This window comes from Perognathus longimembris, chromosome 28 (genome assembly GCF_023159225.1).
Source record: "Perognathus longimembris pacificus isolate PPM17 chromosome 28, ASM2315922v1, whole genome shotgun sequence".
Classification (NCBI taxonomy): domain Eukaryota; kingdom Metazoa; phylum Chordata; class Mammalia; order Rodentia; family Heteromyidae; genus Perognathus; species Perognathus longimembris.
In genome coordinates, this window is record NC_063188.1 from 61,673,011 (window position 1) to 61,693,085 (window position 20,075).

At 41.3% G+C, this 20,075-nt stretch overlaps 1 protein-coding gene and 1 non-coding gene across 4 annotated transcripts in view; both read right to left on the reverse strand.

The window, feature by feature from the left end:
* The window catches only part of Kif4a (kinesin family member 4A), a 100,283-nt gene continuing 80,208 nt past the window's right edge, over positions 1–20,075 (reverse strand). Inside the window, exons 23-31 of one of the 3 annotated variants that reach the window (XM_048336237.1) lie at positions 17,239–17,368; positions 15,276–15,446; positions 14,689–14,796; positions 13,635–13,712; positions 12,852–12,947; positions 12,121–12,324; positions 1,845–1,961; positions 920–1,042; positions 1–695 (exon numbers count right to left, since the gene is read on the reverse strand). In XM_048336237.1, coding sequence (XP_048192194.1) covers positions 495–695; positions 920–1,042; positions 1,845–1,961; positions 12,121–12,324; positions 12,852–12,947; positions 13,635–13,712; positions 14,689–14,796; positions 15,276–15,446; positions 17,239–17,368 — 1,228 coding nt within the window. In that variant the 3' untranslated portion in view covers positions 1–494. The remainder of the gene's footprint in view (positions 696–919; positions 1,043–1,844; positions 1,962–12,120; positions 12,325–12,851; positions 12,948–13,634; positions 13,713–14,688; positions 14,797–15,275; positions 15,447–17,238; positions 17,369–20,075) is intronic. The other 2 variants (XM_048336238.1, XM_048336239.1) reach the window with 2 other exon arrangements.
* On the reverse strand, positions 16,529–16,649 carry LOC125344428. Its single transcript, XR_007209542.1, has one exon. It is a non-coding gene; the product is annotated as a small nucleolar RNA SNORA26 (small nucleolar RNA).

Consider the following 20,075-nt stretch of genomic DNA (forward strand, 5'->3'; position numbering starts at 1 on the left):
GAGGCACTAACATTTATTTATTCAACATTTAAGAATGTTTCATTCACTTCACTAACATGACATTCTGTACAAACAGTTAAAATCCAGAGTTAAGAGCCGGAAGGATCTTAACTCATTTAAGAGGTGGAGTGAGGGAGCAGAGCCGGGCCTCCGGGCTGGTCCAGGCTCATGCACTGGGTGGGAGGGAGGAAGCCTCAGCCTCACTGCCATCAGGAGACAGGCTTAATGCTCACAAAGAAAAAAAAGAGCTAGATCATTGGGAACTGCTCCCGGATGAGTAAATGAAGAGCTCACTGGCTCTTTCTTCAGTAAGAAGAAGTAATTGTCTGGGGTGGGGGACTGGACACTAAGGGCCACCATTCCACAAAGGTCCCCTTCTTTTTCGGTGACACTATCCCTTGCTGCAATCACAAGAAACCTGAAATCCACAGGAGTGGTGTGACAACCCCTCCTGGCTGGCAGACAGGGGAGGGGGTAGAGACGATACTACAAATTCAGTGAGCTTCTTCTTTGATAGGGGAACAACCAGAGAAGAAGCTTGTATTGCTGCCCAGAGCTCGCTTCTTTTTCTTCCCTGGGGCCTTATTTTCTTGTGATTCTGTTGCTATATGTTTCAGTTCTGGGAGGTCAAAGGAGAGAGCAAGAGCAGTCTTGTCTAACAGCATCGGATCCACATCACACATCTTTTTTAGGATCTAGGAAGGACAAAGAAAGTATGATTAGAACAGCTCAGCTGACCCAGTACAAAGGCTCAACATATTCCCAGTAATAGTGTCCCCTTCATTAAGAGAAACATTCCAGTCAATGCCCTCTTCCCAGTAAGCTGACTATACTTTTCCCAGTCCCCTTTCTCCCACCAGGCTCTGTCATAGTGAATGCAGAGCAGGATGTGAATACCATTTTCCCAGTACCTGCCTACCTTGCTATTGGGGGTTGTGCAGACGGGGTTGAAGAAGCTCATCCCTGGGGTTACCTCTGTGGGATCCTCCAGTTTGAAGGAGCCTTCAGAATCCTGGGTCTTATCAACAGTACCCAAACTATCCTGAAAATTAGGCAAACAGGAGTATTATAAATTCAGCTACCAGAGTTATAGAGTAGGGCTGCTGCTCAGCCAGGGAGGGCCCAGCTCTGGGTGCATGTGAGGCACCCTAGAGGGCTCGTCCTTGGAGAGGTCAGAGGGCTTAGTAAGCTGTCCTTGAAGGAAGCAATTCTTGGAGGTAGCCTCGGAAGGCAAAGGACTGAGTAGGGCAGTGGCACAGGACACATCATGGGGCGATGTCATACCAGTAGGTGTAAGGCAAAGTATAGGGATCTGGCTTGCAAGCTCTGTTCTTTTAAGGGCATGTATTGTTTCCTTGATTTGTTATTCGTGGGAACAATACAAACGAGCACAGGTATAGTGAACTTGGTTCACATCAGTGACTATTAGAAAGACCTGGTTCCCATGGAGAGGGTCTAATAACCGTCTCATGATGCAGGATTAACTTTCTTTTTGGAAGCTGCCTGCCACCTTAGCATGTGGCTTACAGTTCCAGCTAAGCCTCTGGACTAGTGTGATCCTGTATGCCTATATACCTGTAAATGTCTGCTTTCCTGTTCCTCATTCTTACCCCAGAAATAGTACAGAAGCTTTCCAGCTGAAGCTGGGGTATGGAGCCCCATCTCTAAGAGTCTCTTGGGAAAGGCTGTGGTTTCTGAAGGGTCTGTGGGCAGGTGGGCAAGGGAGGGCAAATGTATCTTTCTGGATGCAGAGAAGGAGACTGCAGGTTTCAGGATGGGAGAGCAAAAGGTGAAAACCAGTAGGAGGACTGAAGGGATGATGAATTGAAAAGCACTAATCCTACCTGGTTTTGCTGGCGGTTCCGACACTTTGTGGGGTCACAGCTGCACGCCACACTACAGTCTGACCTCTGTTTCCTGCACCCACACTGCTTGTTCCCACACCAGCCCTTGCAGGAACACTGTAAAACAGGTTTACAGAAAGACACATTAGTTAACTGCTTCCCCTTCATTTGCAAGCCTTTTAAAAGAAAATTTAAAAAAGGACAGAGCTATTATCTTCATCAAACTCTAGGCCAGAGCTATCATCTTCATAAAACTCTAGCTTCCTTTGTTTTCATGTAACAACAGACACCAAGAACCAGAGCCAGTGGGTTTACTAAGAAAAAGTCATGTAAGACAGATCCATTTTCTGTCTTGGGCAGTACATTTAAAAGAAAAGACCCATGACAATTCTATGATCAAGGGAAAGAACTGCAGGCTAGATGTAAGTACAAGGAGGTACCTACATGCAGTTTCTTCATGTCTTTTGTACTTCCATTCAGCTGTTTCTATGTTTTATCCTGTCAGCCTGAGATTTGTCCTTGGCACTTTAATCATTGAACACTTTAATGATTCGATAGCACACTGCAGTTCTTAGGACATTTTCATACATATAAATATGAATTCTCATTCGTATGTCATAGCCAGTCTACAGGGGGTAGTCATGTTTATCTGCTCTAACAACAGAAAAAAGCTGGAAGAATGATTAATAGGTAAGATGACAGAACTGTAATTAAAAAACATTTTGACACACTGGAATCATGGACTGAAAGAAAAAGATAGATCAGGGATAAATATACATTTGCTGTTTAGTCTTCACAAATCAGCTATATAAATGTAAGTGGAGTTCTGGCTTAAAAGTAGCTTGTGCAGAAAGGGCCTAGGGATTTGAGGTGTCAGAAAGCTGAGTCAAGAGTGTGAAATGGCTGTCAAAAAGCAAATGTAAGCGTGGCACCAGTGACTCAGGCCTGTAATCTGAGCTACTCAGGAGGCTGAGATCTGAGGATGGAGGTTCTCGACAGACAAGGCAGACAAATCCCAGAGACTCTTATATCTGATCAGCCAGCAAAAACAAAAGCCAGAAGTGGAGGCATGGCTCATGTGGTAGAGCATGAGACTAATTTCAAGCTCTGTAACAGGCACTAAAACAAAACAAAACAAACAAAACACCAAATGTAGTATCAAACCAAATGGTTGGAGTGAACAAACATGGGGAAAATTATTTCAATGAGGCTCTCATTTGGAACAATGTACCCTTATATTAGGCCATCAAAAATTTTCCATGTTTACATAAGCATACACTACAATAATTATAAGGAAAACCTTACTCATTCCCTCCCCAACAAGTATACTACCCTTGTCTGACTCAATTTACCTCCCAGGAGTAAACATTTTCCTGAACTAGGTATTTATCCTTCCTATGCACATATATCTTTAATAAAAATATAAAATGTCCAAAATTTTATCTACATGGCATCTTGTTATATGTTGACATATGTAGCTCTGGTTTCATTTGTTTCATATTAAGTACTTGACACAATTTATCCATTTTCCAGACTGTAATCTTTTTTTTTTTTTTTGGCCAGTCCTGGGCCTTCGACTCAGGGCCGGAGCACCGTCCCTGGCTTCTTCCTGCTCAAGGCTAGCACTCTGCCACTTGAGCCACAGCGCCGCTTCTGTCCGTTTTCTGTATATGTGGTGCTGGGGAATCGAACCTAGGGCCTCGTGTATCTGAGGCAGGCACTCTTGCCACTAGGCTATATCCCCAGCCCGAGACTGTAATCTTTTTCCATTCTCAAAAACAGGCCACAAGAATAACTAGCTAACAATGATGTGTGTCAGGCACTGTTCTGAAAGCTTCCCATGTATTAAACCTACTTATTCAATGTGGATACTGTGTGTGTGTGTGTGTGTGTGCGCGCGCGCGTGCACATGCGCGCACCCTACACGCCAGAATTAGGGCTCAAACTCAGAGCCTGTGCTCTCACTTGGTTTTCTCTGCTCAAGGCTGGTGGTTTACTATTGAGCCACAGCCACATCTGTATTTTTGGTGGTTAGAGATAAGAGTCCCTCGGATTTGTCTTCCCAGTCTGGTTTTGATTCTTGATCCTGATTTTGGCCTCTTAACTAGCTAGGATTATAGGCGTGAGCCACCAGTGCTTATCTTGAATGTTTTCTAATACACACATGTAAGAGTTCACTGTGTATGCGATTAATAAAGAAATTAAAGAGAAAAGTGGGTGATCAGAGTTATAAGAAGCAATGTTACTAGAAAAATAGTGGCACAGATAGATGCAACTGGAGGAAAGGTGTGTATGTGCCTGTGCATAGGATGGGTAAAGGGAGGCTGGATTTGATTAGTATGAATGGGTGGAAATACCACAGTGAACCCTATTAGCATGTACAATTAATACATTGTATTACAAAAGAGCAGGATGCTGGTGGCTCACGCCTGTAAGTCTAGCTACCCAGGAGGCTGAGATCTGAGGAGTGCGGTTCAAAGCCAGTCTGGACAGAAAAGTCCCTGTGAGATTTTTAACTCTAATTAACCACTCAAATGGAAGTGGTGCTGTGGCTCAAAGTGGTAGAGTGCTAGCCTTGAGAAAAAGAGCTCAGGAACAGTGCCCAGGTCCTGAGTTCAAACCCTATGACTGAACAAACAAACAAAAAGAAAAAAATGGTGGAAGAATGTGGGCTTCCTAACTAGCTTGGCTTAGAAGAGATTTAGGTGGTGTAGCACAGGATGAAAGATTAGAATCAGAAGAGGGCTGGGGATATAGCCTAGTGGCAAGAGTGCCTGCCTCGGATACACGAGGCCCTAGGTTCGATTCCCCAGCACCACATATACAGAAAACGGCCAGAAGCGGCGCTGTGGCTCAAGTGGCAGAGTGCTAGCCTTTAGCGGGAAGAAGCCAGGGACAGTGCTCAGGCCCTGAGTCCAAGGCCCAGGACTGGCCAAAAAAAAAAAAAAGAATCAGAAGAGACCTCAATGACCATGTAAAGCCTGGTTTGATGCAGGAAGTTCTCCAATATTCCTGGTCTAATTATCTAAAGCTCTATTTATCCTGAGATGACAGAGTATTTATAGAAGTTCTAACCATAGGACCCAATTCTGCTATCTGGAATGACATAGGATCAGCTGAACCCCATATTCACATAATAACCATTTAGACCTTAAGCACACTCCCCAGTTCCCTTTGTACAAATCCTTTCAAAGCTAAAGATAGGTTACCTCTGGTTCACTACATGATGTGGTTCCCCAGATCTTAACCACTTTGACTATACAACAATTTGTCAAGGCTCATCTTAAATTATGAGATCTAGAAATGAGCACAATTTCCTTAATGTGGTGTGACCATTGTGAAATGGATTGTGAAAAATGCCTCTTTTGTTACGGATCCAAAGTCTGGTTAATGAGGCCTAAAATCACAGTTGCCCCTCCTCCCCCATCACATTCTGAGTTTACAATAATAATGCAAGCTCTTAAGTATTTTTCATATGAGAACCATCACCTATGTTAGGTAGTTATAAATGTAAAATATAACATCTTTCTTTGGTAATTATGGCGATGCTAATATGTTATTTTTGTAAAACAAATTTGAAAGTCAAACGTGATTTATTTGGTGCCAGTCCTGGGGCTTGAACTCAGGGCCTAGGCACTGCCCTGGAGCTTTTTCATTCAAGGCTAGTGCTTTACCACTGGAGCTACAACTCCACTTCTGGCTTTTTGGAGATTAATTGGAAGTAATTCCCTGCTGGCTTTGAACTGTGATCCTCAGACCTTAGCCTCCAGAATAGCTAAGATTACAAGTGTGAGCCATTGGCACTTGGCCAAACATTCCAAAAGCAATACTTACAAAACCATTTGGTGTAAACCAACTGCACAAGTCTTGGGGGGAGAGGGAAAGGGAGAGCGGGGAGGTAGGGGAAAAATGAGGGAGGAGGTAACGAGTTGAACAAGAAATGTACTCACTGCCTTACATTATGAATCTGTAACCCCTCTGTACCACACTTTGACAATAAAGATAAAAGTTTAATAAAAAAATAGTGACATATATCATTTCATCATGTGGACATGTCAGTGCACTTCCCTACTGCTAAATATCAATATCTAAAGTTTTGAAAGAAATAGTTCATGATTAAATATCACATTGCAGTAAGTATCCTTGTACATAAATAAAATATAAAGTTTACCATGCTTGACAAATTCTCCATGATCTGCTTAAGTACCCCTACTTTCCCCTCCTACTTCTGAACATACTCTAGTCACAATGGCATTTTTAGCTGTTCCTTGAGATACTAAGCTCATTCCTGTGTATTTATTGTTCCTTTTCCCTTTTTTCTTTTCTAGAGATAGGATGTAGCTATGCATCCCAGTCTTGCCATAAACTTGCAATCTTCCTGCCTCAAGATCCTGCATGCTGGGATTACAGGTGTGCCCCATCATGCTTGGCTGTGCCTCTTTCCTGAAATGTTGTTCTTATGACTCTTTTTGTAACTTATCCCTTTTCTCAGACATCTTGTCATCCCAAGTTCTCTTCCCCAACCTATCATTTTCTATGGCATGCCATTATAGATTCTTTTCTTTTTTTAACATTGCCATCAACAACTGTTTGGTTTTTTTTTTGTTACTGTGTATTTCTTGTGATAAGAATGTATTTCATGTCTTATTTGTTGTATTAGCAACACGTATGAACAATACTCATTCCTGGCACACAGGTACTCAGAAATGATTTGTGGAATGAATACATCTATTTACATGCTAATCACCATTTCCTCACTATAAATTACTGCATGTATAATTTAGGAAGAAGGCTTAAAAAAAAAAAGTATACGTGCTGCTGAGGTGAGTGTGATAGGAATGTTTTAAGGCTTTTGACAATATGTTGAAGTAACTTTCCAGAAAGGAAAACCACCTCATACATCTAAGAGCAAGTGAAAAGAGTAACTATCTTACTCACTTTTGCCAACACTAAATGTTAGAATGATACCTAAAATATACCTTTGCTGCCTTGAGTAAAACAGAGAAAAAGACAAGTTCGTTTTTGTTTTTGTTTTTGTTTTTTGGTGCCAGTCTTGGAGCTTGAACTAAGGGTCTGGGTGCTGTTCCTGAGCTTCATGCTCAAGATTAGTGCTCTACCACTTTGAGCCACAGCTCAAATTCTGGTGTTTTTTTTGTAGATAATTGGAGATGAGAGTCTCACGAATTTTTCTGTTCAGGCTGGCTTTGAACCTCAATCCTCAGATCTCAGCCTCCTGAGTAGCTAGGATTACAAGTGTGAGTCCTGCTAAATGACAGTGTTCTAAGACATGTCCTAGAGACACCTCACCACGATGTCACTGATCCACTGATTGCAATAAGCTGGGTATGGACCTGCTCCATTTACAAATCACCTAAATGCTTCAAAAATACTGTTCCCATGTCCATGCTTCTGTTTTTATCCAGAGGGATAATATATAAACAATCTGAGGGTTATCATAAAGAATGATTAGACCTTCTATAGCCAAGATCCTTTGGGAGCTTGGGACAATACATTTCAGCTAACCAAGCAGCACCTTTCTATCAATTGGTACCTCACAATGAGCTGTCTTTTGAGACTGTGTCCCCTTACTCCAGTATTGCAGCAAAAAAAGGCTAGACAAATGCTTGGTAATGGTAATGCAGAACAGGCACGAAGCATATGACAGATTTGCAGTCACATGGATGCCATGCTCATGACCCACAAATGCATCCTATTTTCTCATTTCTGGAAGGAGATGTTAATGTTAGACAGGAACCATGATTGTGACACCATCATAAACTACAAATACATATCCATGTGGGCTGGGCTCACACATGTGTGTGCATATATGGATCACAACTGCTGGCAAGCCACCAGTCTGTCCCAAAAAGTAACAAAAAGATTCTTTATGTAGGGTACAAAGCACAACTGAAAGATCTCTGGGGATTTCTTAAGCCCATGGTTCTCAACTTTGGCTGCACATAAGACATCTCTGGAGAGCTTTTCTAAAAGGTCAGGTCCTTCTTTAGTCCAATTAAATAAGAATATCTGGAGATGAAAGCCCAGGCTTCTTAAGTTTAAAAGCTCCCTTTGGGATTCCAATGTACAGCTAGGGTTGAAAACTATTGCTTTGGAGTCTATAATTCTACTAGCACTGAGTTCAGTGTTATATTGTATCTTAGAAAGCTAAAACCAGTGGCTCACACCTCTACTAGTTACGTAGGAGGCTGAGATCTCAAGATCTTAGTTTGAAGGCAGCCCAGGCAGGAAAGTCCAGGAGACTCTCATATTCAATTAATCACCAAAAAGCAATTTTGTACCTGAGTACAAAAAGCTCAGTGACAATGCCTAGTTCAAACCCAGGGATTAGTGTTACGGGGTGAGAAATGTCACAGAGTCCGAGGGAGGGGATTCCCTGTCCCCCTAAGAGTCTACCACTCAGAGAAAGTCTCAAGCAAAAAGATGGGTTTACTGGGGAAGCAAAAAGCGACCTGACTGGCCAGGGACACAGTGCAGACTCGGGAGCTGCCACCATGACCCTGAGCAGTCCTCAAATTTGGGTTTATAAAGGTAAAAGCATAGCACAGATGTCGGGGGTTGATGCAGGGGGTAGAGCAAGCAACAAGCAAGCAAGAATTTGGTGGTCAGGTTGACCTAATAATCAAGATGGAGTCAGCTCTACTCCCCCCAACATTTCCTACCATGTTTCCTTAATCACGATGGAGTCAGTTCTGTTCCCAGCACAACACACACAGAGCTAATATCTGGTCAATATTTGAACTTAAAGAATATCAGGTTAAGAAAGAAAAATCAGATTAGGAATTAGCAGACTTGGGCTTTAGTCCTAAATTTAATACTGGGTATTACCTTGGACAAGTCACTTTATCCAAGTTCATCTCTACCTCTTCATCAGTATGTGGGAGAGAAGAATGTTGTTTCCCTTTTTGTTATGTCACAGGTGAGAAATAAGTGCATTTCTAAAATGCTTACAGTGCTTTACTAACCACCTGCATGGTATTTTGTCCTTCACAAGGTGCTTTTGCATATATTCTTCCTTGTAACTTCTTTAGTACTAGATAACAACATATAAAGGGAGTATCATTAAGACCCGTTTACACAACATTGGCTATTACTTTGATAAAGGACACTAGCACTGGAATGGATTTTAGACATCTATTTTAGTCTAATCCCTTCATTGTATAGATAAAGAATCTGAGGCTCAGAGAGATGAAATGACTTCTTCAAGGTCATACAACGAACCACTGGCAAGTCAAGACTACAACCTGTGTCTATCTAGATTCTAAGTTGTTCCTTTTTTTTTACTATAGCATATGATCTACTCCTTAGCATGTACTTAGCACAAGCAGGAATGTGGTTGAGGACTTTGTACAAGTCGTCATTTTTGTGCTGACCCTGTCTCCTGAATAACCTAGGACTAATACCAGCTATCCCAAGCTGGGTTGTAGCAATAATAATAAAGATGGCCACCTTCATGTGCACCTCATGCAAGCAGCTTAACCAAGAATCACCCCATCTGCACATTTTGAGGTTCCTACAGGAAAATCAGATTTTAAGTCAGCTTGCTCCCCATAAATCCCAGTTATATTCCCCCCAAATTATAAATCCAAGGCAAAAATCCTAGGTAGAATCCCTCTCACTGCATTAAAAGTAGGATCTATCATTCATGACTGCTATCATTTTACTTGTAATAGTTGCTATTTTTTAGTATCTCCCTTTTATGTTAGAGCAATAGTTCTCTAATAACTATATTAAGTTTTCTTCAGGGACAAGTATATGCATATCTGCTTTGGTCTTTTCCAGAGGTTTTAAGTCTTCTTCCATTTGTTTCCATGTATAATTTTCAGTTCTGTTGGTGACCTTTTTCAAAAGTTCATGCTGAGGGCTGGGAATGTGGCTTAGTGGAAGAGTGCATGTAGCCCTGGGTTTGATTCCTCAGTACCAGATAAACAGAAAAAGCCAGAAGTGGCACCATGGCTCAAGTGGTAGAGAGCTAGCCTTGAGCAAAAGAAGCTCAGGGATAGTGCCCAGGCCCTGAGTTCAAGCTCCAAGACTGGCAAAAAAAGGTTCATGCTGCGTATTAAATATATATATGTATACACATACACACACACACACACACACACACACACACACACACACACACACTAAAAAAAGTTCATGCTGCAGAGTGCCAGTGACTCTTGCCTATAATCCTAGCTACTTAGGAAACAGATTTAAAGATCATGGTTTATTTAAAGCCAGTCTAGGGAGAAAAGTCCTAGACACTCCAATTAACAAGCAAGAAGCTGAAAGTACAGCTCTGACTCAACTGGTAGAGAACCACCTTTAAGTAAAAAAGCTAAGGGACAGCACTCAGGCCTTGTATTCAAGCCCCAGTATTGGCATCAAAAGAAAAAAAGCAGCTCATGCTCTCCACTTCAATCATACCAGTGTCTATACATGTTTATGGAGTAAATGGAAAACAGACATATTCTGCCTCATTTTCCTTAAGTGTCCTGTATTCTGTTCTCCTATTGCCTTCAACTCTTTCCAATTTCTTCCTGTTATCCTCTTTATTACCCATTTCCATCTCATTATGTAGAGATGATCAGCAGTTGTAATGGCACCTTCCTAAACAATATCTCTTATTTTGGTTTTGAATAGCTGTTTTTTTTTTCTTCTGTCAGTCATGGGGCTTCACCTCATGGACTGGGCACCTGTTTCTGAGCTATTTTGCTCAAGGCCAGCATTCTACCAGTTAGAGCCACAGATCCACTTCCAGTTTTCTGGTGGTTAATTGGAGTTAAGAGTCTCCCAGGACTTTCCAGACAGGGCTGGCTTCAAACTGAGATCCTTAGATCTCAGCCTCTCTAGTAGAGTAGCTAGGATTACAGGCATGAACTACCAGCCCATGGCATTATGCTGAGGTTTCCCTCCCTTCTTTCTTCATTAAATTACAAGTGCTTTGGGACCAAGAAGCTCTAGCTCCTACCAGGAGCTATGGAATGCTGTAATCCTGAGGACTCTGCTGACTAAATCACATCACACAGCTTTTTTCCTTAAGACTGACTTGTTCTGGTGTTTGGCTTCACAAGGCTCAGTCCCTCACATCATATACTATCAGCTATTCACATCAAGGAAGTTTTTGGAGGCCAGCTAAGGTAATTTGTGAACTGTTCTGTGAAAGTGGAATGTTGCTGTGGGGCATAATTGGGCTGTTGGTGGTGAACTTTAGTGCCCCTCAAGTTAATGTTTTAACATAAAATATCCATGTTTAATAATTATTTAAGACTAGCATTGTGTAACTAAATAAAGCCTGGTTTAAAGTCAGATTGTTTTTAACTAGAGGTGTTTGTTCTTTTTTTCTCGTGTGCTGGTACTGAGCTTGAACTCAGGGCCTTGGCTTTTTCTGCTCAAGGATGGTGATCCACTACTTGAGCCACACCTCTACTTCCAACTTTTTGCTGGTTAATTGGAAATAACAAGTATCAGGACTTTTTGGCCAGGCTGGCTTGAAATCTCAGATCTCAACATTCCTGAGTAGCTAGGATTACAGGCATGAGTCACCAGTGCCCCACTGGGTGTTTGGTCTTAATCTTCCCCCTTCTCCTACACCTTTCTTTGCCCCTTAGCCTAGTGAGCAAATACAACTCTAATAGCCAAGGAAGATGAAGTACCTACTAAGCTGACCACAATGACTACAATGTGGTAGAAATAAGGTGGACTTGGAGTCAGAATATTTCATTTGAAGTCTTGATTATCATTTGTTTTAATGACCTTGGGCAAGGTCATTTCCTTTCTGGATCTGAAGTCTAGCTGTAAGATGCAGATAGCAAATATCTCAGTGGGCTTCCGGTGATGACTAAAAGATTACAAGACTAAAAGATTACAAGATTACAAGACTACAAGATTATGAGAATGTTTTCTAGACTGCAAATGGCTATAAAAATATGAATTATTAGAAGGGGCACTGTGGCTTAAAGTGGAAGAGTGAAAGTCTTGAGCAAAAGAGCTCAGGGACAATGCTCAGGCCCTGAGTTTAAGCCCCACAACTGACAAAAATAATATGAAAGATTGTTATGGATCAGCCTCCATGGAATGGTATAGAACACTACATATTCAGACTAGCTGGCCCAATACCCCCCAACCCCCCCAACCTGCCCTGCTTGGGAGAAGCTGAGTGCCTCTGAAGAGAACCCAAGAGGCTGAGACACAGGCCAGCACATTCCTGGATTCAGAAAGCGGTCCAACTGACAGTTCACAGAACCCTTGGCAGAGTTAAGGAGATGGATCCTACCCCTTGGATGGTCTTCCTGGACACCTTAACTAATTTGGTTGGTTTCCATTCCTCATCTTCCTTGTTGTCACTGTCACTGTCACTGTCACCATCACCATCACCATCATTCTCGTGTTCATTCACTGATTGCTCTGAAGAACACTGTAGATCCTCGATGTCCATACTTTGGTCCAGGAACTTTTCTTTAACACGAGAAGGTTTCGGCTGAGAAGTTTTAAGTGGCTATTTAATAAAAATGGAAAAAAAATCCAACAATATGGCATCCTATCTTCCTAGTAGCTGTTGCCAGCTGTATTTCTCAGAACAGAGATTTCAGCCTCCTTAAATATACTTTTGGCTTTGCCAATCTGAACAAGATTTTGCGTTAGCCTTTGGCCTTGCAGAGTCTTTGAAGAGATAGAAAGCAAACACTAATCAATCTGAAGGAGGAAGGGAGGACTTATATGTCATGGCATGAAGAGATAAGTGTCTGCAGATGGACAGCTGAACATTGTTCATTGCTCTTACTCCTCCTCACTTCTCAGTAGTGTTATATAATGTCAATGTATGGTGACAGCCTTCTGAGAAAGGAGAATGGCTATTTTCCTTAGGATTGTATCACAGCTTTATCAGAGACTCTGAGAGAGTAGAATTTGGGAACATTAATTTTTAGCCTCTTATAACATGTGATTTTAGCACACTCACCCCAAACCTGGGCTATGCAAAGGTATCACAGGCACCAAACATTTTACCTTAGGTGGCATATACTCAAAGGAAGAGTCTGGAGATTGGCGGATATCCTTAAGATGAGGGTTCTGGTTGCTGGCTACTTGGAAGAGGGCCAGTTTCTATTTGAAAAAGAGAGGTGACATTGTTCAAAAAGAAATGTACTGGGGCTGGGAATATGGTATAGTAGTAGTTTGCTTGCCTCTTGTACATGAAACCCTGGGTTCGATTCCTCAGCACCACACATACAGACAAAGCCAGAAGTGGTGCTGTGGCTCAAGTGGTAGAGTACTAGCCTTGAGCAAAAAGAAGCCAGTGACAGTGCTCAGGCCCTGAGTTCAAGCACCAGGACCGGCAAAAAAAAAAAAAGACAAGAAATGTACTCTTATGACTTGACTTATGTAACTCTAACCCCTCTGTACATCGCCTTTATAATAACAATAAAAGCTATTTACAAAAAAAGGAGACAAAGTGTATGATATAGGCAGTTTGGGGGAGTGTTTGTGTTAAATCATGAAAATTCTTAGACCTAGACTAGCTCCACTCTACACCACAGTGAAGTGAGGCAGGGTTGTAGTAGAGCATGTTGAAGGACTCCTACGTTCTAAGATCAGATGAGAATCAGGAAAGGGCATATTTTAAAAAACCTGTATTTTTAGTCCTCACCATCAAACTGAGGGTTGTTGTTCTCAAATGTCAAGCTCAGTGGCAGCAGGGTCTCCCAGTGGGGGGGGTGGTGGTGGTGTGTGTGTGTGTGTGTGTGTGTGTGTGTGTGTGTGTGTGTGTCAGACAGACAGAGACTGTATTACCTGCTTGAGGATTTCATTTTCTTCGAGAAGCTGCTGGTTTTGCTCACACAAGTCTTGCATCTTCCTAAGTTCCTCATCCTGTTTCCAGAGAGTGCAGTGATAGGTGGGGTTATTTTTGGACACTCCATGTGGGTTACCAAACAACTCCCATAGATGAAAACATGCTGCTGCCAAGTTGCTGGCAGTAGATGATTTTTGCACAGCAGGCATTGGCACACAGAAAAATGTCTTATTCCCAGCTCCCAGGTGCCCTGAATGGCACTTCTATTCCAATGCTTGCCCGCAGCCCTGATCACACCAGTAGGTACCATGGGCTGTCCAGGAGCCTTCCTTATTCTTTCCTATTCTCTATAGCCTCTTCATCCCTATTCACATCATGTCAATTTAGAAATCCACAGAAGTCAGCTTGTTTCCTGAAGTCTACAGATGCTTCTCCTAACCCTTCCAAACAAAGCAGAGAGCGTTTGACTAAATTTTCCAGCACTCAAGACAACTGGATTCATACATACAACCATAACTAAGTTTATGGGTTATGTCTTAGGTAGGAGACAGCCAAGGAAACACTAAGAGGGGCAGTGCAGGAAAAAGATTGAGTTGGACTAAAATAGTGTTCCAACATGCTACACTACTAAAGGGTGTGGTGTTCTGGAAGAAATTCAGATTCTAGGCATTTTACAAACATGTCAGGTCTCAGCTCAAGAACAAGCTCAGGAAGATTCAGTGGAATAGCCCTAGGATTCTAACTACTAGATGACTTCACTTCCTCAGTTCTTTAGAGCTCAAGGTGGATGCAGAAGAACCAGGAGGCCTCAAAGTCTGGAATGGAGTATGTGCTGGCCATTCTGGTAGCAAATCTTATTATGAGTGCAGCTACATTCTGCTTACCTCCTCTAACCTGATCAAACAGGGTAGAAATCAGTAAAAAGCTACCATTATAAGCATTTCTTCAGTAGTTAATTATGTTCTGCTGCAAGTACAATAATGTCAACGAGACAGAATTGTCAACGAGGTGCTTGAAGCTCATGTCTGGGAGAACTTTGCCTCCATCTCATACCTGACATTGCAGTCTACACAGGAGCTGCTGTCCCTTTTCACTAACTGACTCCTCCAGCTGCTTCTCGGCCATTTGACTTTCCCGCAGCTGACTGAGCAGGTACAGCATCTAGAGAGAGACACAAAAGAAAGGGAGAAAGTTCACATAGTGTCCAGACAATTCTCTTGTGGTTTAGAGGTAAACTCTAAATGCATTGAAGTAGTAAGGATAGCAATAATGTTTCTTAGCACATTTATCTTGGGGTTCAAGTGGGAGGCTAAGAGTCATCACTGGTAGATAAAAACTTAGACAAGTGAGCTTTTGTTTGAAAATGTGGAAAAGACCACAGAGCTCTTTTTTCTATGTACTGGGGCTTGAAACTCAGGGACTTTTTTCACTCTTGCCTGCCTTTATCCCTACCCACCCCTGCCCTATTGCCACCAAGGCCCCACTTCTGGCTTTTTGCTGGTTAATTGGATATGAGTCTCATAAATTTTCCTGCCTGGGCTGGCTTCACACTGTGATCCTCAGCCTCCTGAGTAGCTAGCATTGCAGGCACGAGCCACTGTTACCACAGCTTTTTGAGGAAACCCTCAGTCAGAGTTTACCTTCTCTTGGTGCTGTCTCTCCACTCCATCCAGCTCAGCCTTTAAATTTATTTCAACCTCAGCAAAGTGATTTCGCTCCTCAAACAGCATCTTCTGCATGTCAGCACAGCTAGCCTTGCTCTGTTTCAGGCTGCTTTCAAGCTTGCTGACCTGTATTTTGGAGGAGACCAGCTAGAAGGGATAAAAGGAAGATCATTGTATTTGGAGAATGACCTATTGCACCTTATTCATTATTTAGGAAAATGTTAGCTGTCTTAAAATGGTCTGAGAAAAGTTCCTCCATGTCCAAGTCCATTCTTATTTTTTCCTGTCATGTGTATACTGACACCAAATAATAACAACACTACTGTTCTCATCCTAAGCCAAGAGTCCAGATTTTTGCTGAGACATGTGTCTTAGGACTAAAAGGCCATCACTAAGGTTGGTCATTGTCTCAAGGCAAGAATAAATCTAATGCAGGCAGTATCTGACAACCCCCAAGATTCTGATATTTCAGGAGTTTTCCCCCTTAATTTTAAAGCAAAATCCATAGGACACACTTTTGTGGCCAATTCTGCTTCGGAATGTCTGTTTGCATGTCAGAACTCGTGGACACATTAGCTGAAACTGCAGATCTGGCTCTTCAGGCTCAACAGATATCCGGTGCTGGCCTACTTTTACATTCACTACTAGCCCAGATGGCGAGCACCATAAATACCAGCATTCACAAGACTAATCAGGATTCCTTAGTAGAATAAATCTGCTAACCCAACACAAAACTGTATAAAAGGGTAGCACTTGCTTGAACTTGTGGATTCAGAGTTTGTATGCTAGTCATGGTGAAAAATGCTTCAGTCACTAGATGTGTCCAAGAATCATTTCCTAGATGATGTAAGATACCATATTATTTGATTTTAAGGTCAGTGAAGTTATTTTTTCTTAAAATAAATTTTGATATGTCAAAGCTGTTTTGCCTTTCTCTTTTCTTTCTCTCTCGGTTTTCCTCCCTCCATTCCCACTCTCTTTTCTTTTCTTTCTCTTGCTAGTACTGGGGCTTGAATTCAGAGGGCCTTATTCTTGGCTTTTGTGCTCAAGGCTGGTGCTTTACCATATGAGCCATACCTCCACTTCTGGCTTTTTGTGGTTAGTTGGAGATGCGAATTACATGGACTTTCCTGCCTGGGTTGTCTTTGAACCATGATTCTCAGTCTCAGCTATTTGGCTAGGATTGCAGGCAGTTTTTCTTTTTAGATTATATCTTAAACTTTTTTTTTAGCTGTAACTCCAGACAGGATCCAAAGAGAAGTTTTACCATCTACTCTCTGGGTTTTATGGAGATTTTCTTTACCCTTCTGTGTTAGCCTCTTAAGATACAAGCCAATCTTAAAAGGGCACAGTAAAGGGCTGTACTTTTTTTTGGCTGGTCAGTCCTGGGACTTGAATTCATGCCCCGGGCATTGTCACTGAGCCTCTCTGTGCTCTAGGATAGCGCTCTACCACTTGAACTACAGCACCACTTCCAGCTTTTTTTGAGTAGTTTATGGAGATTTCTTGCCTGGGCTGGCTTTGAACTGTGATCCTCAGATCTTAGCCTCATGAACAGTTAGGATCACAGGTATGAGCCACAGGTGCCTGGCTTCAAACTTTTTGAGACTACATCTCACAGGTGTTTTAAAATGTAATACAATGCATTAGTTTATATTTAAGCTGTAGCCTTCTGTGGCATCCTGGTCTCCCCCCAATACCAACAGCAGACATGTACTGCACACTTGCCACATGCCAGGCATGATGAGTATCAACTTGTCAGTTACATAACACATTTGTAAGTGATTAGCTCATATTTGTTCATTACCAGCCTTTACTCATTAAATTACTGGGTTTCTATTATGAAAAGTAGCAATGACACTATCACACTATTCCAAGGTAGTTCATCTCAACCTACCCAGCCAGATCGCTAATAGTTGGGAGGAAGAGTGATGTTTACCTCTCCAATTAAATATCTCAGGGCGCATTTGGCTTCCAGAATTGTAGCAATAGTCTCCCAGCGTTGTTTTGGACCATCTTCACTTTCTGCATCCAGGAGCTTTTGCTGGAGATCAGCAATCTGAGCACTCCTTCAAGGAGAAAACAGCAAGCCTTATTGTGAATAGCCCCAGTATCAAGGAGGCAAAGGGCTTTGAGCAGAAACTTCAAAGTATTTTATGGACAGTGCTATCAGTCAAATAACTATGCCTGAGTCATCTGGTTAGAATTTTCACAATATCTCGAAATCCATTACAAAAGGCAACAAGAGATTATCCAATATACATATTTTATTTTACTAAATACTAGTTGAAATAAATGGGTCATATATAGTGAGACCTGGAAATGTTCATTATAAGACTTTTAGTGTAATAAAACCTTGTGTAGAAGTCATAGAAATTAAACTGTGATACATACAGTGGCCCATCCATGCAAGGGTAAGATTTACAACTTGAAGGAAAAAAATCTCTAAAGAACAAACAGCTAGATGCTGGTACTGAGAGAAGTTACCTTCTCAGCACTGAGAAGTTTCTAAGGCTAGTCTGACCCTGTTTATGGCTTCCAGAGCTTTCTGACCAAGTATGGCTAGATCAAAGTCTATATGACATATCAGTTTTGTTCACAGCTTCTTCCTCAAATCTGCTGTGTCTATTGACAGGGAGAACACCAGCATGTACACAACATGTTAGGTACCTATAAAGACAGGTACAAAGAAATGTAGGTGTATCTCAAGTAATAGAGCACAGGCTTTGAGCTAAAAAGCTTAAGATAATATGTGAGGCCTTGAGTTCAAGCCTCAGTCAGTATGGACACACACACACACACACACACACACACACACACGCGTGCACACACGTAAAATATGAATTCTCAGCTTTTGAGGTCTCAGGACCTGTCCATAATTTAAGAAATTATTGATGACCTTTAAGAAATTCTGTTCACATGTGTTATACCTATATCTATAGTGTTATGAATCGAAACTGAGAAACATATTAATTCATTTAAAATTAAACACATAAACATCTTTTGAAAAATTACTATAGTTTCCACAAAAAAATAATTAAGAAACATGGGAATTCATGTGAATTAGTGGAAGACAGCTGGATTCTCACACTTTCTTCTGTACTCGATCTTTTCTAACAGTTTGGCTTGATATAAATGAAGACAATCTGATTGCATATGGATGTACAATTTGAAAGTGGAAGAGAATTAGTGGACTTTTCCTATATTTGTGGATATGCTTTCTTTAAGCCTCTACTAAAGCTCAACAAGTGATTGTTACATCAAACAACAACAAAAAGCTTAAATATGAAATCTGAATCTATTTTTTATTTTTGTTTATTTGTTTTAAAAATTAAACTTGTTTGCAAGGTGACAGTGACTTATGTCTAGCTATTCAGCAAACTGAGATCTGAGGAGCAAGTTTGAAGCCAGTATATGCAGAAAAATCTCTGACAATTTTATGTCCAATTAACCATCAAAAAGCTAGAAGTGGAAAAAAAGCTGAACGTGGAGATATGGCTTAAGAGGCAGAGCACAAGATACAAGGGGATAAGCTAAGAAGAGCAAGATATACTGAGTTCAAGCCTCAGTACTAGCAAAAAAATTTCAACTGAAACAAAAATATTAAAAAAATCAGTGGGTAACCATGTAATGTTTCCACCCCCCATATATGTATAATTTTGTGCTGGTCCTGGGGCTTGATCTTGGGGCCTGGGCACTGTTCCTGAGCTCTTTTGCTCAAGGCTAGTGCTCTACCACTTTGAGACACAGCAACACTTCTGATTTTTGAGTGGTTTATTGGAGAGAAGAGTCTCATTCACTTTCTTGCTCAGGCTGGCTTCTAACCATGATCCTCAGATCTCAGTCTCCTGAGTAGCTAGGATTGTAGGTGAGCCACCTGTACCCAGCTCACTTCTGGCTTTTTGGTTGTTAACTGGAGATAAGAGTTTCATAGTTTCCTATGGGGCTGGCTTTAAACTGTGATCCTCAGATCAGCCTCCTGAGTAGCTAGGATTATAGGCGTGAGTCACCAGTGGATTAAACATATCAATATCCCCAAACAGTTTTTAATGACAAAACCTTTCAAAATTCTTTCTTCTAGCTTTTTGAAATGCACAGTGCATTGTTATTTATTCACCCTACTGTGTGTAACAGCAGTATGATAGACATTCTTACTCTGATTTAAATGTAATTTACTAGCCACTGATGAACTACAACTATTATTTTTTGTGCTCATTTATATTAAAACCCTTATGAATTGCTTTTTTCCTGTGAATTTCTAGTATGTAAAACATTTCCAAATGTGTATGGAATTGTGTCTTTAAAGCACATATAAAAAACTGTCTCAGACATAGCTAGATACATGTCTTGACAAAGTCTGCATTAAAAACAATATACAAATATGTTAAACAGTTGAAGATTATGCTGTCCTTCAGACAGTGATTACTTTAGGGAAATCCTGACTCTACTGCTTTATCGCATGTCATAGTGTGAGGTGTGGGGAAATAGGAAATGAAGGAGTAGATAAGTTGGCCAGGTCAGGGCACAATCACATAGCCCATACCCAAGTTCTAAGAGGTCAGAGCTCAAATAAAGACTCCTATTTATAAGACAGCATAAGACACAAGTCAGTCTTTGGCCGGGAACCCAGAAATTAAGAGAGAACTTGATTTCAATGGCTAAGAGCTACAAATGAGGAGAAAGATGGGGAAGAAATAAAAAAACAGATCTAGAATATAACTGGATATGATAACTTATACAGGGCTCTTGCATCTATACACAATGGACAGAATAAGG